The 16,899-nt window shown below is 49.1% G+C and overlaps 1 protein-coding gene across 1 annotated transcript in view; it reads left to right on the top strand.

The window, feature by feature from the left end:
- Window positions 1–16,899, top strand: part of LOC126548314 (substance-K receptor-like) — a 619,244-nt gene that overhangs the window by 267,480 nt on the left and 334,865 nt on the right. The window contains exons 3-4 of the mRNA XM_055063164.1: window positions 14,257–14,367; window positions 14,810–14,972. Coding sequence (XP_054919139.1) covers window positions 14,257–14,367; window positions 14,810–14,972 — 274 coding nt within the window. The remainder of the gene's footprint in view (window positions 1–14,256; window positions 14,368–14,809; window positions 14,973–16,899) is intronic.

Below are 16,899 nucleotides of genomic sequence, written 5' to 3'. Positions count from 1 at the left end.
GGTCGCGGGATAGAATCCCGGCCACGGCGGCCGCATTTCGACGGTGGCGAAAACGCCCGTGTACTTGAATTTAGGGGCACGTTAAAGAACGCCAGGTGGTCCAAGTTTTCAATGTTCCCCATTAAGGCGTACGCGTCTCATAATCAGATCGGGGCTTTGGCACATAAAACCCCATAATTTAAACTTAATTTTTCGAAATTTGTTGCGCGGGAGAAGGGATGCACGACAGGATGATAGTACAGACTTAGCACGGCAGCACCATCAAGACATTGCGTTGCCGCTGAAGGAACGAAGATAACGAAGACAATCCGCAAGCAACCTCCTCACGGGGTCGTGCTTTTGGTGACGGTGCCGGCACGATGAAATGCAGGGCTGTAATATTGATGTCATAGACGCTCTTCTTACACTGCGTCATCTTCTTTTGCAGGGAGCATTGGAATGTGAAACATTTGTTCGCGGAATTCTTACACCAGTTTGTTTACTAAAAATTTATTGCACGAGACAGATGATGTCGAGGTCGGGCTTAAAAACTGCTTATTTGGTTTAGTCACCTTGGATCAAAAGTTCATTAACGTAATTTCGACAATGACACACACAACTACGCCAATTACTCCTCATCTAGAGGCTGCCGATCTGGACACTAGAAGAGTGACAATAACGTCACCATGATTTATATCTCCGTTTAGGTTTTATATTGTTTCGAGGCGGAGAGAAGAACGAATATTGTTTATGCAAGGCGAATGCTGAAGGCACCAGCTGACACTAGAACATGGTGGCCGAAGCGCCCCTGCAACAACAACACTTCTTCGTCATCGTCTCTTGCTTGCACGTCCTGTTCTGCATCGCGGCACTACGCCGCCGGGGTTGGAGCGCCGGCTCGGTGCAAACGATTATGGCCCGGCAAAGGCACGCACCTAGGGCTTTAAACGGGAGACATGAAGAACATTCGTTCTTGGCTGTACGGACGACGGGCTTGGCTTTTCGGGAGCAATCTCGTACGTAACATTCGACAGCTGTCGCAGGATTCGGTAGGGACCTGAATATCGCGGCAGAAGCTTTCCCGATAGGCCCACACGACGAGATGGTGACCACAGGAGCCCGAGGGATCCAAGTAAATACTTCACGTCCCTATGGCGCGTGTCGTAACGGGACTTCTGGGAAGCCTGGAAATCAGCGAGACGAGCGCGGGCAGTCTGACAGGTCTGTGCTGCCATATAGGAATCGAATATTGGTCATAAGCGGTGTGTGACTGTGTCACTTTTGGAAGTACAGTGTCCAAGGACAAAATGAGATCACGGCCAAGCAGTAAATAAAACGGTGAGTAACCGGCAGTGTCATGGCGCCACGAATTGTACACGGAGGTGGCATATGGCAGAGCGATGTCCCATTCCTGGTGGTCTGGAGAAACTTACACAGCTAGCATGTCGGTAAGCGTTCTGTTCAGTCGCTCTGTGAGACTGTTAGTTTGTGGATGGTAAGCAGTGGCTATTTGATACTCACCCGCCGTGGTTGCTTAGTGGTTATGGTGTTAGGCTGCTAAGCACGAGGTCGCAGGATCGAATCCCGGTCATGGCGGCCGAATTTCGATGGGGATGAAATGCGAAAACACCCGTGTACTTAGATTTAGGTGCACGTTAAACCCCAGTGGTTTTTGCACGTAAAACCCCGTCATTTAATTTAATGTTTTTTATTTGATATTCAGCAGAGCATAGGCGGAGGATATCATCAATGACCATTGACAAGAAGTAACGTCCGTGATCCATGAGGAGCTGACCTGGAGCACCATGGCGCAGGATGACGTTCTGTAGGAGGAAATCCGCGACGTCAGTGGCACAAATTGTAGGCAGAGCTCCCGTAATGGCGAAGCGCGTGGGGTAATCGGTTGCAACCGCAACCCATTTGTTAACCTTAGTTGAGAAAGAGAAAGGGCCAAGTAGGTCGAGTTCCACGCGAAAGAAAAGACCAGTGGGAATATCGATGGCTCGTGAAATCCCAGCTGGAGCCATGGGAGTAGGAAGGTCGGAAGCGGTCACATACCGGCGCACAAAGCGGTAGAGGTCGGGCCAGAAGAAACGGCGCAGGACTCGGTCAAAGGTGCGACTAACCCCGAGATGCCCAGCGGTGGGCGCGTCGTGGAGTTCTTGAAGCACGATGCGTCCCAGGTGTCCTGGTACGGCCACCAGTAGGTCAGCACTATAAGCACGCAAGTGGAATTTGTACAGGACTCCGTCAGAAATACAGAAGAGATGAAGGGAACCATCAGGAGTTGGCCTGCTTAACCGATCCATTATGCTTCGCAGAACGGGATCATGCCGCTGTTCGTCTCCAATGTTGAGAAAGCCTGAGATGGACATAGCGCTGGTGTGGGATTCGAGGTCTGTGGCTTCCGGTGGGTCAACAGGGGGGCGGGACAAGGATTCGGTGTCCTGATGTAAACGGCCGGATTTGTACACTAAAGAGAAAGTGTACTCTTGCAAGTGCAATGCCCAAAGCCCAAGACGCTTTGTATAGGGTCCTGCAGCGAGAAGAGCTAGCAGAGTGCGTGGTGGTCGATAATTACGCGTAAATGGCGACCAAATAGTTATGGCCGAAACTTCCCTATCGCCCAAACTAGCGGTAGATACTCTCATTCCGTGATGGAATAGTTGCGCTCGGCCGTGGAAAGAAGACGGTTTGCGTAAGCGATAACGCACTCTTGACCACGGTGAATCTGGGCACGAACAGCGCCAATGCCATGATCACTAACATCTGTACGGATTTCAGTGGGTGTTGGAAGATCAAAATGGGCTAAAATTGGGGAGTGCGTCAAGAGTTTTATGAGTGCTGTGACGACTTCGGCCTGCCGCTGTCCCCACGCGAAAGCGACATCGTTCTTTAAAAGCTCGGTGAGAGAGCGAACAATGTCAGCAAATTTCTGAACAAAGCGACGAAAGTACGAGCATAAGCTTATGAAGCTGCGAACGTCCTTAAGTGAGCACGGCACAGCAAAGTCTTGCACGGCTCGAACTTCGGCGGGGTTAGGTTGATTCCATTGGCGTTTACAAGTTGACCGAGAACGGTTATTTTACGATTACGGAAGTGACACTTTGACGAGTTGAGCTGAAGTTTCGTAGTGCGAAACACAGCAAGGACAGTCGTCACACGCTCAATGTGGGTTTCAAAGATTGGTCAAAAACGATTACGTCGTTGAGATAACAGAGACAGATGGCCCACTTCAAGCCTCGGAGAACTGTGTCTATCATTCTCTCGAACGTCGCTGGGGCATCGCAAATCCCGAAGCGCATGACTCCGAATTGAAAAAGTTCATCAGGCGTGATAAGGGCTGTTTTCTCGTGATCCTTCTCATCAACAGCGATCTGCCAGTAGCCCGAACGGAGGTCAATCGATGTAAAATATTTCGCCCCATGTAGACAGTCAAGTGCATCATCGATACGAGGCAATGGATACACGTACTTTTGGTGATCTTGTTCAGATGGCGATAATCAATACAAAATGTCCAGGTGTTGTCTTTTTTCTTGACCAGGACAACTGCTGAGGCCCACGGGCTAGCGGTAGGCTCGATGATGTTCTTCTTCGGCATCTTCGCGACTTCGCTTTGAATGATGTTACGCTCTGCAGCAGGCACCCGGTAAGGGCGGTGATGGATGGTATTGCGTCGCCGGTGTGAATCCGACGAGTGACTACGGGTTCCTGGTTGAGCGGGCGGTCATCGAGATCAAAATTATCGCAGTAACTAAACAAAATGCGCCTAAAGTCTTCTGTTTGAGCTGGAGAGACGTCGGACGTAATCGTTTTATTGATGTCGTGGTAGGGTGACGAAGCCGAACGGGAACACGTGACGATAGCGCTGACAGAGGCAGAAATAGTGGGCGCGAGCGGAGATATCTGGTACTCGTGCACAGGCGTCATGCGGGTCATTGTCACGTTACCAGGAAGAACATGTGCAACAGACCCAGAGTTGAGAACGGGAAGGTAAGTAGAATTATCGACAACGGTGATAACGGTACTTGGGAGTGCGACGCCATGCTGTAGAATGACGTCGACAAGCGGAGGGACGATGAAGTCGCCATCAGGAAAATGTGGTCGAGTGTTAAAAAGTACAGTAGTAGCGGCTTGAGGCGGCAACCGGATGAATTCGGCAGAACACAGGGACGGATGATGTGCATCAGAAACAAAGTAGCTGTCAGAAGGAAGGTCCAGCTGCACGACACCTACGGCGCAGTCTATTAGGGCAGAATGGGTCGAAAGGAAGTCCAGCCCCAAAATCAGATCATGCGGACAGCGCTCTAACACAATAAATAAGACGGGGGTTTGATAGCCGGCAATCGCTACTCGTTCTGTACACATGCCGACAAATGGTGGCGTACTGCCGGCGGCAACGCGTACTGTGCACGGTACGGCAGGCGTGAGGACCTTTCTGAGTATTTCGCGAATGGCAGCACACATTACAGACATTTGTGCACCGGTGTCAACGAGGGACTTGACTGAGACTCCATCCACCTCAACATCTAATATACTTCCAAGGGTAGTCAATGTGATCAGAGGATTTGCAGGTCGGGTCGTTGACGCAGCGTCACCTTCGGGAGCTGCACCGACTAGCTTTCCTGTGGCACGAACGCGGGGGAAGAAGATCGGCGGGCCTGCGACGAAGGAAACCGACGACTTAGGGTCGATGGTTACCGGCTGGTTCAGAAGGTCGTAAGTACGTTGTCGGTATTCGTAGATGAAAAACGCACAGGGAAACGGGGAGCACCTTAATCTGGATGGTCGGACGGGAAGGTCCACGCAGAGGGCGATTACCAACGCCTGCGGGAATGACTAGGGATATGTCCAACACGCGAGCAATTGAAACAAATTGGCCTATCGTCCACTGTTCTCCAGTCGGCCGGGTAACGACGACTAGTTGGAGCCACTGAAAACGGAGAAGCAGTGGTTAGGCGAGGCTGGTCCTGACTGACAGGGGCATTACGAATGGGGGAGAGAGACGAGAGGCCTACATTTGCCATCTCTTGTCTGACAACGGCCTGTAGAAGCAAGACAGAGCATGCGTTGTCTGGGCAATGCTGACGACGAACGGCGCGAGACATGGCATCGAGCTCGCGACGAATTAACAGCGTCAAATTTTCTTGTCCAGACAGACAAGGTCCACGTGGCTGTTTCTCACGTGAAGACGTCGAAGCTGTACTTGATAGCCTGTTGAACTGCTGCATAATGTGGCGACTCTTCATCAGTTCGAAATCGCAGCACTCGTTGATGATCGCATTTACCGAGTGGTAGTTCTGGTACATAAGCAGGTTGAATGCGTCATCAGCTATGCCCTTGAGGATGTGGCCACTCTTGTCGGTCTCGTTCATCTCTTTGTCAACTTTATGACAGAGCGTGAGGACATCTTGAATATATGCCACGTAAGAGTCTATCGACGATGGAGCGCGGGTCGATAGCTCCTTCTTCGCTGCTAGCTGACGGCCAAGTGGCTCTCCAAAGATGTCTAGAAGCTTCTGCTTCCAGACGTCCCAACTCGTTATGTCGTGTTCGTGGGTCAGCATGATAGCGCTGTGTCTTAGAGCCACCGATTATTTTCGCTCACAAGCTCATACCAGGAAATCCAGTTTTCAACGTCCGTGCCATCGATTCTATTGAAGGTCCCTGGGTCTCGCGGCTGGGGCAACACGATGGAGGTCAGAGTCTGCGGCACCGGAGGTGCGCGGTCAGTCATTGTGGCGCTTTGGCTGTCGATAATCGTGTCACGGCTCACGCGGCGACCGCTGCGGAGCTCCGTGTTGGTACCCCGCACGTCCGCCAAAATGCTGCGAGGCTGAGACAAGCACGAATGTTGTTAATGCAAGGCGAATGCTCAAGGCACCAGCTAACAGTAGATGTTGTTGTTGTTGTTGTTGTTGTTGTTGTTGTTGCTGTCCTGTGGGGCCGTGGCACATACCCACAGTGGGGGAACATGGCGGCCAAAGTGCCCTAGCAACAAGACTTCTTCATCGTCGTCGTCTTTTGTCTGCACGTCCTGTTCTGCATCGCGACAATATGTATGTTTATTTTCGGGTTTAAAATTTTGGCGCAGGTAAAAAAAAAACAATCGGCATATAATTTGAAAGAGAAGGGGATAATAAGAATCGCTTCCTGTGTTGTGGAAAGAGTAGAAAAGATGAAGGGGAAGGAAAGGAAGGTGTAAACAAATAAGGCAGACTCAACCCAATGTAATGCGATTAGCATTGAAGCAATGTAGCGACACAACATATTGCCACCGCCTAAACGCGTCATCTATGAGGCGTGTACTGCAGCGGGACTCCTCTCTCGTGCTTCCCTCTGAACACGCGGCGCGAGCTAGCGGCGCTGAGGTCAAGTACATCCATTGATAATTTTTTAGAATTCCTTAGGTTTACTATGTCGTCTACGTTTATCCAAAACAACGGTACCCTGTATCTGCAGAAACAGGGAGTGTGTATAGGTTCTTGCCTAGCACCAGTGCGAAGTAATATGCTTTTAGTCAAACTGGACAGAGACCTGTCAGAGCGCCTTCGCGAATCTAAGGTTGTAAAAGTTTTTAGATATGTTGATGACTTTTTAGTTCTTATTGTCCGTACATCCGCTTGTTTTACTAATCAATGTGCTCCCATTTTTACCGCTATTCGTGACTGTCTTAATCCACTAGAAGTTACCTTTGAAATGCCATGTGACGGAAGGATTAGATTCGTTGACATCAAGTTTGTGCTCACCGATAACACAACCTGCTGGTGTTACGAACCTAGGGCAAGTAAGCCACTTTTACCATTTCACTCCGTGCATACTAAGCTTTTGAAGAGGGGAACCGCGAAGATGTGTTTCAGCGAAGCACTGAAGAAATCATGCCAGCAACTAATGCGCGATAGCTTCGGACGGCAAGCCTCGCGTTTAAGCGGCGCTGGTTACCCGAACCACTTGCTTGTGTCGGTCGCAGAAGGACAGCTTAAGAAGGCACAGGAAAGCAGTTTGGAGCAGGTCCATGGTACAAGCACCGGCATAAACAAAAGAAAGGTTGCTGTCATCCCCTACACACATGGGTTCTCCCATAGATTAAAGAAGATTGGTGGAAGAAGCGGCATCAACGTTGTGTTTTTGGCGCCTAATAAATTGGTGAGACTGTGTAGAAACAAAAGGCCAGAGAGAATCGCACGTACCGCATGCGAAAAGGAATATAAAAACAAATACATTGATTGCATCGCGGGTGTGGTATACCGCATTCCTCACGGGTGTGGACGATCCTACATTGGTCAAACAGGTAGATACATAAATGACCGGCTATGAGAACACAATAAGAAAGTAAACAACCTGGCTGCCGACGGCTTTCTTGCCATCTATTGCCAGAGATGCAAACGCAAACCCAGATTTAATGAAACAGTCATCATGGGTAGGAGCCGGTGTGAGATGACGCGCTTGATGATAGAAGCTAGACACATATCAACATTTGATGACGCATGCGTCAGTAATCCTTCCATTTCATTACCCTCAAAAGAGCTCGATTATATTTGTTCGCGTTGAGCGTGTACATATCTTTGAATATGTGAGCCAAAAAAGTGCTTGCAAGTGGTTCCGTGTCTTTTTTCTTGTGTGTGTGTTCATTTTTACCAATAGTTTACACATGTTTATGAAGTTTCAAGCGTGTATATATAGCGAGGAGAACTGGAAATAAATCTATTGTTGAAAATTAGCGCTGTGTGGGTCATATGTGTCTTTCTGTTGTCCTTGTTCAGGTTGCGCTACAACGAAATAAGATATGACGTACCAACAAGCCCCTATAGCTATCCTCACCGTCGCGAAGTCTGTGCGAGTTCATTTACCTGGACTCCGAGATTACACCAGTGGCACGCCGGTGCGTATGAGCCGTGTACTGCAGCAGAGCTTCTCTCTCGCTCGTCTCTATGGACACGCTGTGCCATTTATCGGTGCTGCCGAGAAGGGAAAATTTCAGTTTTTGGCTGCAACTCTATGCGACTAAACTGAAAACGGGCGTAGAGTTAGGAGGTGGGCTGCAGATGTGTCGCATATTAAGGAGAATGTGTGAGGAGGTGGAGGAAACTGGACATTTCAAGCCAAGCTTTCTTTGCCTACTTTCGCAGGTTGGGCGTGGCTACCTGGCTGTTGAATTTAGAAAAAATTCATTTCGAGAAGAGACGATACGAACGCTGAGTCACAATCGCGGCACAATTCCGCCCGGACGATAACATATAAAAAACGAAACACGGCAAGTTTTCAAAGTAGTGTCCGAGTCCTCACTCACCAACATATAATCACATAGACCCACGGAAACGCAACGTTACGCATAAACTAGATGTCACATGTATAAAATGACGTTCCATATATACAGTGTACACAACGGTTATGTACAATGATGATGTGACAGAACACTTTACACAATTTTGAAGTGATGTGCATGAGATGTGTATACACAAAAATTATCATGTATACGAGAGCACACACGAACAAAAATCACGGGCACCTACATTCTACGTGCATTAAATTAGTACTTCTGATAGCCTGGCTACAAGAACCAGGCTGGTCGGAAATTTAGCCATACGCGGCCATCAGCCACCGACAAGAAACGGCATGACCCCTGTCGAAGGAACTCTTCTTCTCCAAGGAAGAACAACTCCTCTGACAAAAACGACAGTAGTTCAGAGTAGAGCTTCTCCAGAAGTGGAAACCGAGCGCGGTGACGATGTCCTGCGGCAACTGCCTCGCACCGGTTACGCCGTAGACAAAAGGCCCCCACAGCAATTAAAAGTCGCGCGAAGCGGCCATGTGAGCAGCGACCAGATGTAATAAAGCGGTTAACTCCAAGGCCACGGAAATCAGTATGCACGGCCCTCCAAAATATCCTGGCAACGACGCATTGCAGCAGCACATGTTTATTGGATTCTTAAAGGAGGCAATTGGTACACAGCGAAGATGGGACAACGCCCCCCCCCCCCCCCCCCCCCCCCCCGCTCTAGCCTGTCACGAGTTCGAAGCACTTGTCACCCTAGACGCCACATGAAGTCGTGTAGGTGGCCAGGCAGAAATGACGCCGCTATCGCATCCCACGACACATTATTGGAACGTGCGAGGTGCGCGGGGGGAACTAGAGGAAGCAGTAAGGCTGACATAGTATCTTCTACATGGTTTTCGAGAACGTCTACAGCAGGGCATACCTGTTGTGTGTGGCGATAAAATGCCATGGCCATGCAGTAAAATGTAGGCGCGTTTAACAGTTGTCGTCCGCAATTTAAATGCGCGCCCGGTAACATGTAACAAATCTTTGTGCCAAGGAAATAGCAGGTGAGTTCACGCGCAGGGCAGTGATCATGCTGTAACAGGCGGAGCACAAATCGCAGAACAAGCAGCCGGCAGCGGACAGACACTGATGGGAACGCGAACCCACCGCGACAGCGTGGTTGCTCGAGTGCCGCGCGACAGACCAGTTCTGTACTGCCCGACCAGAAGAAGGAATCCAGGGACATCAAGGTCCTAGTAACCCGTAATGGTGGCTGTGCAACGTGACAAACGTACGACACTCGGCCGCAAAATAGAGATTCTGCTAAGTACCTTCTTTCTAATAGGGGTAAATCACACCCCTGAACATCTTGAATATTTCGCCTTACATCTTCAAGAATTGAGAGCCGCGCAGAGCCTGATGTGCCATCATAGGTGTAATCAAGGCCTAAAATACGAAGAGAATCGCTCTTTTGAAGACGGAAAAGGGGACTTAGGCGTGTCTGTGATGAACCAACGAACAAATAACGACAGAGCGTAGGTTAGGGCGTGTTGGTATTCGATAACTTTGAAGTTTTTAGCGCGCGAAAAGGGACGAGAGACAAAGGCAAGACGCTGTGTCCGCGTCTTGCCTTTGTCTCTCGTCGCTTAATTTTCGTGCGCTAAAAACCTCAAAGTTAGGAAATAACGACATTTTGATAAATTTAGTGCAGCACCTGAAATATTTCCGTACTCAGTGAAAATTCGAAGGCTACGGGATAAGGTTTCTTCATTCCTGAGATATAATGTGATGTCATTGGCGAAGGCTGGCACCTTCACAATATCCCTACCAGGCAGTGGGCGAGCGCATACGTAAGGGTCTCTCACTTCTGAGCGCAAAAATGGCTCAAGGCTAAGCACAAAGAGTACTGGGGTTAGAGGACACCCTTGACGAACACCACGAGTAACGGGAAATGGTGCACTTTCATGACCATCAAGGAACAATGTACTTCGGATATTTGAATAGGCATTCCTAGTAAGTTCAACAAAATTTGACGAAAAGTCGAATGAGGTCAGTAGATTAAATATGTAGCTATGTTCAAGGCTATCGAATGCCTTTTCTTGATCTAATGAAACTAAGAGACCACGTGCTGACCTGGTCAGCGTGTATGCCATTATGTTACGCGTAACGAACGAAAGACTGCCTCTCTCTGCCAGGGACTGAGCATGCCTGATGGTGTCCTATTAAGGAAGGCATCAGGCTTCCCAATCGCCGGTTGACAACAGCTGTGAATGTATTGTAGGCGACGTTAAGAAGCGTGATTGGCCTCCATTCCTCTTGACGAACTGATGATGCATCGTGCTTAGGTATCAACACAATACGACCGTCACGAAAACTAGACGGGAAATCAAAGTTCTCAAAGCAGCGTCTGATAACAGATACGAAAATGGCACCGATATCTTCCCAGAACGTTAGATAAAACTCAACGTGTAGCCAGACCGGCCCTGGGGCCGAGCTACGCTTCATGGAAGATAATGCTGCCTTCTCTTCATCAGCTGATAGTCGCGCACAAAGATGGTCAGCTACCTCAGGTGGAACCTGAGGCAGCCCACTAAGCATCGTACGAAATCCTCGAGAGCCAGGATCTATTTGCACAGTCGTACGCGCCATGTTTTCAAAATGCGTTACAAAGAGTGAATAATCACGCGTGGGAGGCGACGTAACAGGAAGTGCTCTTGAGGCCCCAGAACCGAATGCATTCGGCTGCCTAAAAAGCAAGTTTCTTGCAAAGTGCAGAACTTCAGGGTGTGCACACGGATTACGTCTGCATCGCCAAGCAGCAGCTGACAAAAACGACGCTGCGATGAGCCGTTGGAAACGCCTCCGTAGCTCACGCTGCCATGGCCGCATCAGCGGAGTCAGTTGATTGACCCGAAGGGCGATACGGAGCTTCGTGGCAGTATCCGTCAGTTCTGATATACGTCGTCAGAGTGCACGTCCTTCAACTGAACAATGCAGACGCCACTGCACCTGGAGCGCGTCCCATGACTCTGGGTCAGATCTAGAAACAGAGGCGCGCAAGACATTTGACAAACAAGAGCGCGAGCGGGCGTCATGTAGAACGCGGATGTCGAGGCGTCAAGGTTTTACTGATAAGGAAGCAGGGAAGCGAATCTGAAGTATAGCTGGTCCAGCTGTGATTGGAAATATAAACAGGGGATGAAGGTAACATCAGATCCGATGACATACTGAGCTAAATTGCTTGGCACATAGGCATGGTCTAACCTGCTTGACGACGCGCCGAGTCGCCACGTCCAGGCCAATGAAGAACCATGAAAAATACGATATGTATCAAGCAACGAAAAGTGCAGGACGAGGCGACGCAACTCCCGTGCGTTCCAATCCGGGCGACCCCAGCCCGGGCCTTGCATATCTGCTCGCGTGTCTAAAACGCACTTAAAATCCCTAACAAGCACCACGTGACGACCGTCCAGAAAATACACGTCCAGGTCACGAAAAAAATTATTGGACTTAATGGCCTGCGCAGGTCCATATATGCCCAAAATCCGTAACCTAAATGAAGATAGAACACAATCAAATGCCAATATCCGCCCTGTTCCATCATAAAAGACATGATGTTCTCGCAAGAGAGCTTTGTTGAAAATAATACCAACTCCACTAGAGCGCGATGTCGCGAAGGAGAAAGAACAGTCTAGGTTAAAAGGGCGTTTGAAAGTAAGAACATGTCCAATGGTGAAAAAATTTGTTTCTTGCAAACACAATGTCATAATTTTTTTGCGCGGGCCACGCTGATAATTTCAGCTTGTTTTACAGGACTTTGGAACCCTTGTGCGTTTAATGAAATAATGTTCACGGTGTCAGCCATATTTCAATAAATTTACCACCCGACTGCAGACCTGGTCGTGTTGTTCAAGTCGGCGCCCCGGGAACAAGTCCAGGAGTTATGCAGTGCACACGTCACTTCTTCGACCCTCTCGAAGAAGGCCGAAGTTTTTTGGGCCGCTGTAACTCGGTGCGGCGATCCGGGTCGCCGTCCGTGCCCGAGCCTGACGCATGGGCACGCTTTACGTCTCGTGGGGCTGCCATTTCATTGTCGAGTCCATCCAGGCTTGGCGAGAGTCCAACGCTGCTATCAACTCCGAGGCTGAGGCTGTTTTCCGATGAGGATGATGACGGTAGCGGCAGAGCGGCGGGATTGATTTAATCGCCACCGACAACTTCTGCAACCGGGAGCTCATTCAGATTTAATGGATGCGGCGTTGTAGGCGATTCAATTGAGGTGGATGAAGACACAGCAGATTTCGTAGGTGCATCGACTGTAGTAATCGGAGGGTCAGGTGTTTTATGTGTGTTTAAAACCTCGGTGGTATCAGGTGGACTGATGGTAGCAGCCGAAGTGGAGGCGCTGTCGGCCACAACATGCCTGTCCTTCACTGCTTGGAAGGCCAGCGAACATGGCGTGTTGCGATCCGTCACGTCCCGGTCTTCTTTTTCAGTAGAGGAGGCCGGCGAACATGGCGCGTTGTGATTGCCCGAGCTGCATGCCTCTTCTTTTTCATTTGTCGACGCTGGTTGATGTGGTGTCAGGGCAATTTCTTTGGTTACGGCCTCACGCGCAGTCGCAACCGCAGCTGACGCCGGTGGTAATGGAGGAAATGCTCCAGCAGCAGCATCCGAGTATGAACGCCGCACAAGGCACGCGACCGTAGGGTGACCATCTGAGCAACGCCGACAAGGACGGTCACATCCATTGCTTTCGTGGCCATGGATACCACAACGGTCACAGAACGTTGTGGTGCACTGTGAACGGTAGTGGTCTTTGGAGCCGCACCGACGACACACGCGTTGCAAAGCGCGGTAATCAAATGTCACACGATGACCTGAGACTCGCAGGTAATTGGGGACCCGGGTTGTGGTACTCATTTCCATATGAACGAAACGGTTGCCCGTGAGCACGCCACGGCGTCCTCTCATAAGACCAGCATTGACAGACAGAACCTTGCAGTATGGTGATAACGCCTGGACGAGGGCTTCATCCGGAACGAAGGACGGCAAGAAGAGGCAGGTTACGTTGGTGACCTTCAGCCCGACGGGCGCGACAGGACAACGCTGACAAGGCAGCCGATGACAAGGCAGCCAGCATCGACGATTAGAGTCACGGAAGCCATGCTCTTGACGGTGACTTGGAAGTTGAGGCATCCCATGTGCTGAACGCTGTAGACCTCAGAGAGGCCAACTAATGAGGCCGTCATCGACGGCCTCAATATAAATACAATGGTTATATGAAAGTACCCACCTAGTGACTTATACAACTCTTGTATGTTAACCACAATGTCCCACTTTTGTTCTGCGTAACCAAGACATATCTTCCTGCACCGAACCTGATCATACAATGTCGGCCCCCAGGTATCTCCAAAGAACAACGGTCTGTTAATGGAAAGGTGAATTATATTGAACGAGTTCCTTGATTTGCATTATTTGCTTTCATTGTCCATTAGTATGTCGCACTGGGTGTGTGCCCGTTCTTGGGCAATTCTCCAGAATGGGCATGTCCAACTGATCCCTACATAAATGTCATCAAACAAAAGAAAACCGGTATTTCTATAGCATCCAAAAAGGCATCACCAACCACCAATGCTTCGCTTCGCATAGATTCGAACATGTGCGTTGGATCTGCGTTATTTTTTTATGTACGATGGACCACACTTACAGTAGGCGGTGGGGTGCTCAAGGGGAGCACGTGATCGGATCGCCGACGCCCACCCTCGCCACGTACTCATGCCAACAGAACGGACATCGATACCAGCCAACAGTATGCGTATGATCGAAATGTCTTATTCAAACTGACGACCGTTCTTCGCTGAATAATTATGAAGAAGCCACATAATGCCGAATGGTTTGATCTCTTGGTTTTAATTTGTCAGGGTATGGATATTTTGCCTGTACACTGCACTCGCGCCTTGTTTCACTTAGGGAGTGACTAGCTTTTCTTTTTCTTTTTGTCCACTATTTAGGTGATCACAATGGTGTGCACGGTCCTCATCGCCTTCGTCATCTGCTGGATGCCGCTCCAGGTCATCGTGCTCTACTCGCAGTTCGGAGACTCAAAACAACGAGACAAGGAGGTATGCGTTTTGCTTGACGGATCACTTATATACTACGCGCCTGCGAAAATATTCAGTTGCTTGGCAGCCATCTTCTAGTAAACCACACGAATTTATAACGACGCACGTTGTAATGCAAGAACAAGAGCCGAAATAAACACGCCCCAGAACAGACGAGTTGAAATTATTGAGCTAGTTTAGCGCCAAATAGACAGAAATGGGTGTTTCCCAGTTCCTTATTAAGCACTGGGTTAAACGAATATTACGGTGCTTAGCTACAAGCGAGTGGAGCGATACTTCAATGCGCGCCTACCTGCTTGTCGCAGTCTTCCAGAGGTTCGAAGATTTGTAGACAGGAGAAACTGGATGACTGCTTTGGCAGTGAGTGGGGAAGCCAAAAGTGTAGGGACTTTACGTCCTCAGTGCTACATGTCTCTGCATAAGCCGATTTGTGCTATTTCAGATGCCGGACTGGTTCACCGAGGCGTCGTCAGTGGCCACGTACATCGCTTACTCCAACAGCTTGCTGAACCCGATCATCTACGGCGGCTTCAACAACAACTTCCGCCAGGGACTCTGCACCGTGCTCCATTGCTACATGCGCAGGAAGCCTTCGCAGTTGCCGCGTGAGTAACTTATCGCATCTCCACTTCAGTCGGCGACTATGCCCTTCGCAAGGTGGCTACTCCGGGAGGCGCCACTGCCTGCCTCACAGTGGCGCCCCCAGCAGGCCAGCCTAGTAAATAAAAAAAAATGCGTCGCTTTTCCCGAGTGCACAGCCTTCAAGAACGCCTCACTTGCGAGCTCCGTTGCCGCTTTGGGAATCGCGCCTATAACCCTAAATTTAAAAATAAAGTACACTATCATGTAGCCAGCACAACTACGTTCAAAGCATGATATTCCTCTTGTAGTGAATGTGATCAGTAACAATGTCTTATTTTTGCATGCGCTTCCAAAGTTGCTATTTCATTTGCTTGAATAAGAACCGTGCTTTCAGACACTGTTCGCAGCAGCCGCTTTGTCTGCGTATGCGGTGTATATTAGGTGGGAAGCAGCAATATTAACTCTGCGTATCCACACGATGGCGAAGCTAGTCGTGTGCGTAGGCATTAGGGCTCATTTCAGTTGCTGACAGCACACAGCTGGCAAAGCATGCAGTGTACGCAATTTCACTGCATACGAAGCACAATGCAAGACTTTACTGACCAGCGTGTTCTGTCTTTGCATCGCTATACACCCCCTTTAATCCCTTCCCCCCTCCCATTTCACGTTTTCTGTATGCAGTTTCACAGCAAACACCAACTAACCGTGAAATTGCAGACTTGATGACCGTCCTGTAGGGTGTTACAGAGCAGTTTGCAGTGGCCGATGCGTCTAGCTGAGTCGTGTGCAATTCTACATGACAATAAGCCCCGTCTAAATTAAAACGATGGTCACCTGCGAAGCGTGACCTATCGCAGAAAGGCGGACCTTCCTAAGAGAGGGCATCAGCAGCAGTTACAAGCAGGTATGACATCTAACTAGCTCCGAGACTAGTCCGTCACGGGCATAGATGTGGCCAGCGACGAGGATGCGTAAAAGAACCAGTCTTTAATGAGCGGGAAGTGAATGGCACTGGGCTCTGTCTTTCGCTAATATAGTGACGCCGCTGGATATAGTCTGTGACCCTGATTGTAACCAGGGCTGGGCAAAGACACTTTGTAATTGTATCATGATATAATACAAAATACTCTGGCAACAAGCGTTTGATATACAGATACAAGATACAACCGCAATGATTGTATCCGATAGGATACTTTACATTTGTATTCTAAAATACTTCGATGCATTCGAAAGTTTCTTATTCTAGATCTATATAATGTAGCAACAAACGCGTATGCACAAAAATGTTTGCTTGGAAATTCCTTAACTCCGTCCCACTTTGTTTTATTCGAATATAATGTCTGTTAGTACTTCAAAATTTTTAACGCCATAACGTTAAGTGCCCCGTGTCGCAAGGAATCCGGTGTCGGTGTCGGCGGAGTTGTCCGTGAGCAAAATTTTCCGAATTTATTTAGCTATCTGTATATGCCATGCCTTGCTATATCACATGCTGTATGAGCGGGTTACATTGCCACACCATTCTATCACTAAAGTTGTTCATAGCTTGTCTTACATTCTTGATTACGGTATTTCTCGGAATTTTGATAATCGCAGCCCACAAACAAATGTCGTGAAAGAAAACACCGGCAGCGCATACCTTTTATGTTAAATCTGGTCAGACTTAAATATTACAAATGCAAAACAATAACATAAACCTGAAAATGATGAAATTTTATTGGCGCGGCTGGGGGGGGGGGATGGGGAGGGGGGGACTACCTCCGGGGTCGACTCACGCAAAAGCCGCGTTTCTACCAGAAAGGTCGCCTTGGTGTATATCGTTCGCCGCCAGCGTTTCCCGGTAAACATTACGGTTACATAAGTTGCACTTGCCGGGAAGCGTGAGCAGCAGTCAGGGATCTTTGAATGCTATCGTGTTCCACTCTTAAAGGCGAAGCTTAAGCGTCTTCCAAG

The sequence above is a fragment of the Dermacentor andersoni genome, chromosome 1, assembly GCF_023375885.2.
Source record: "Dermacentor andersoni chromosome 1, qqDerAnde1_hic_scaffold, whole genome shotgun sequence".
In the NCBI taxonomy this organism is placed as follows: domain Eukaryota; kingdom Metazoa; phylum Arthropoda; class Arachnida; order Ixodida; family Ixodidae; genus Dermacentor; species Dermacentor andersoni.
This window is presented reverse-complemented; position numbering and strand designations above follow the sequence as displayed.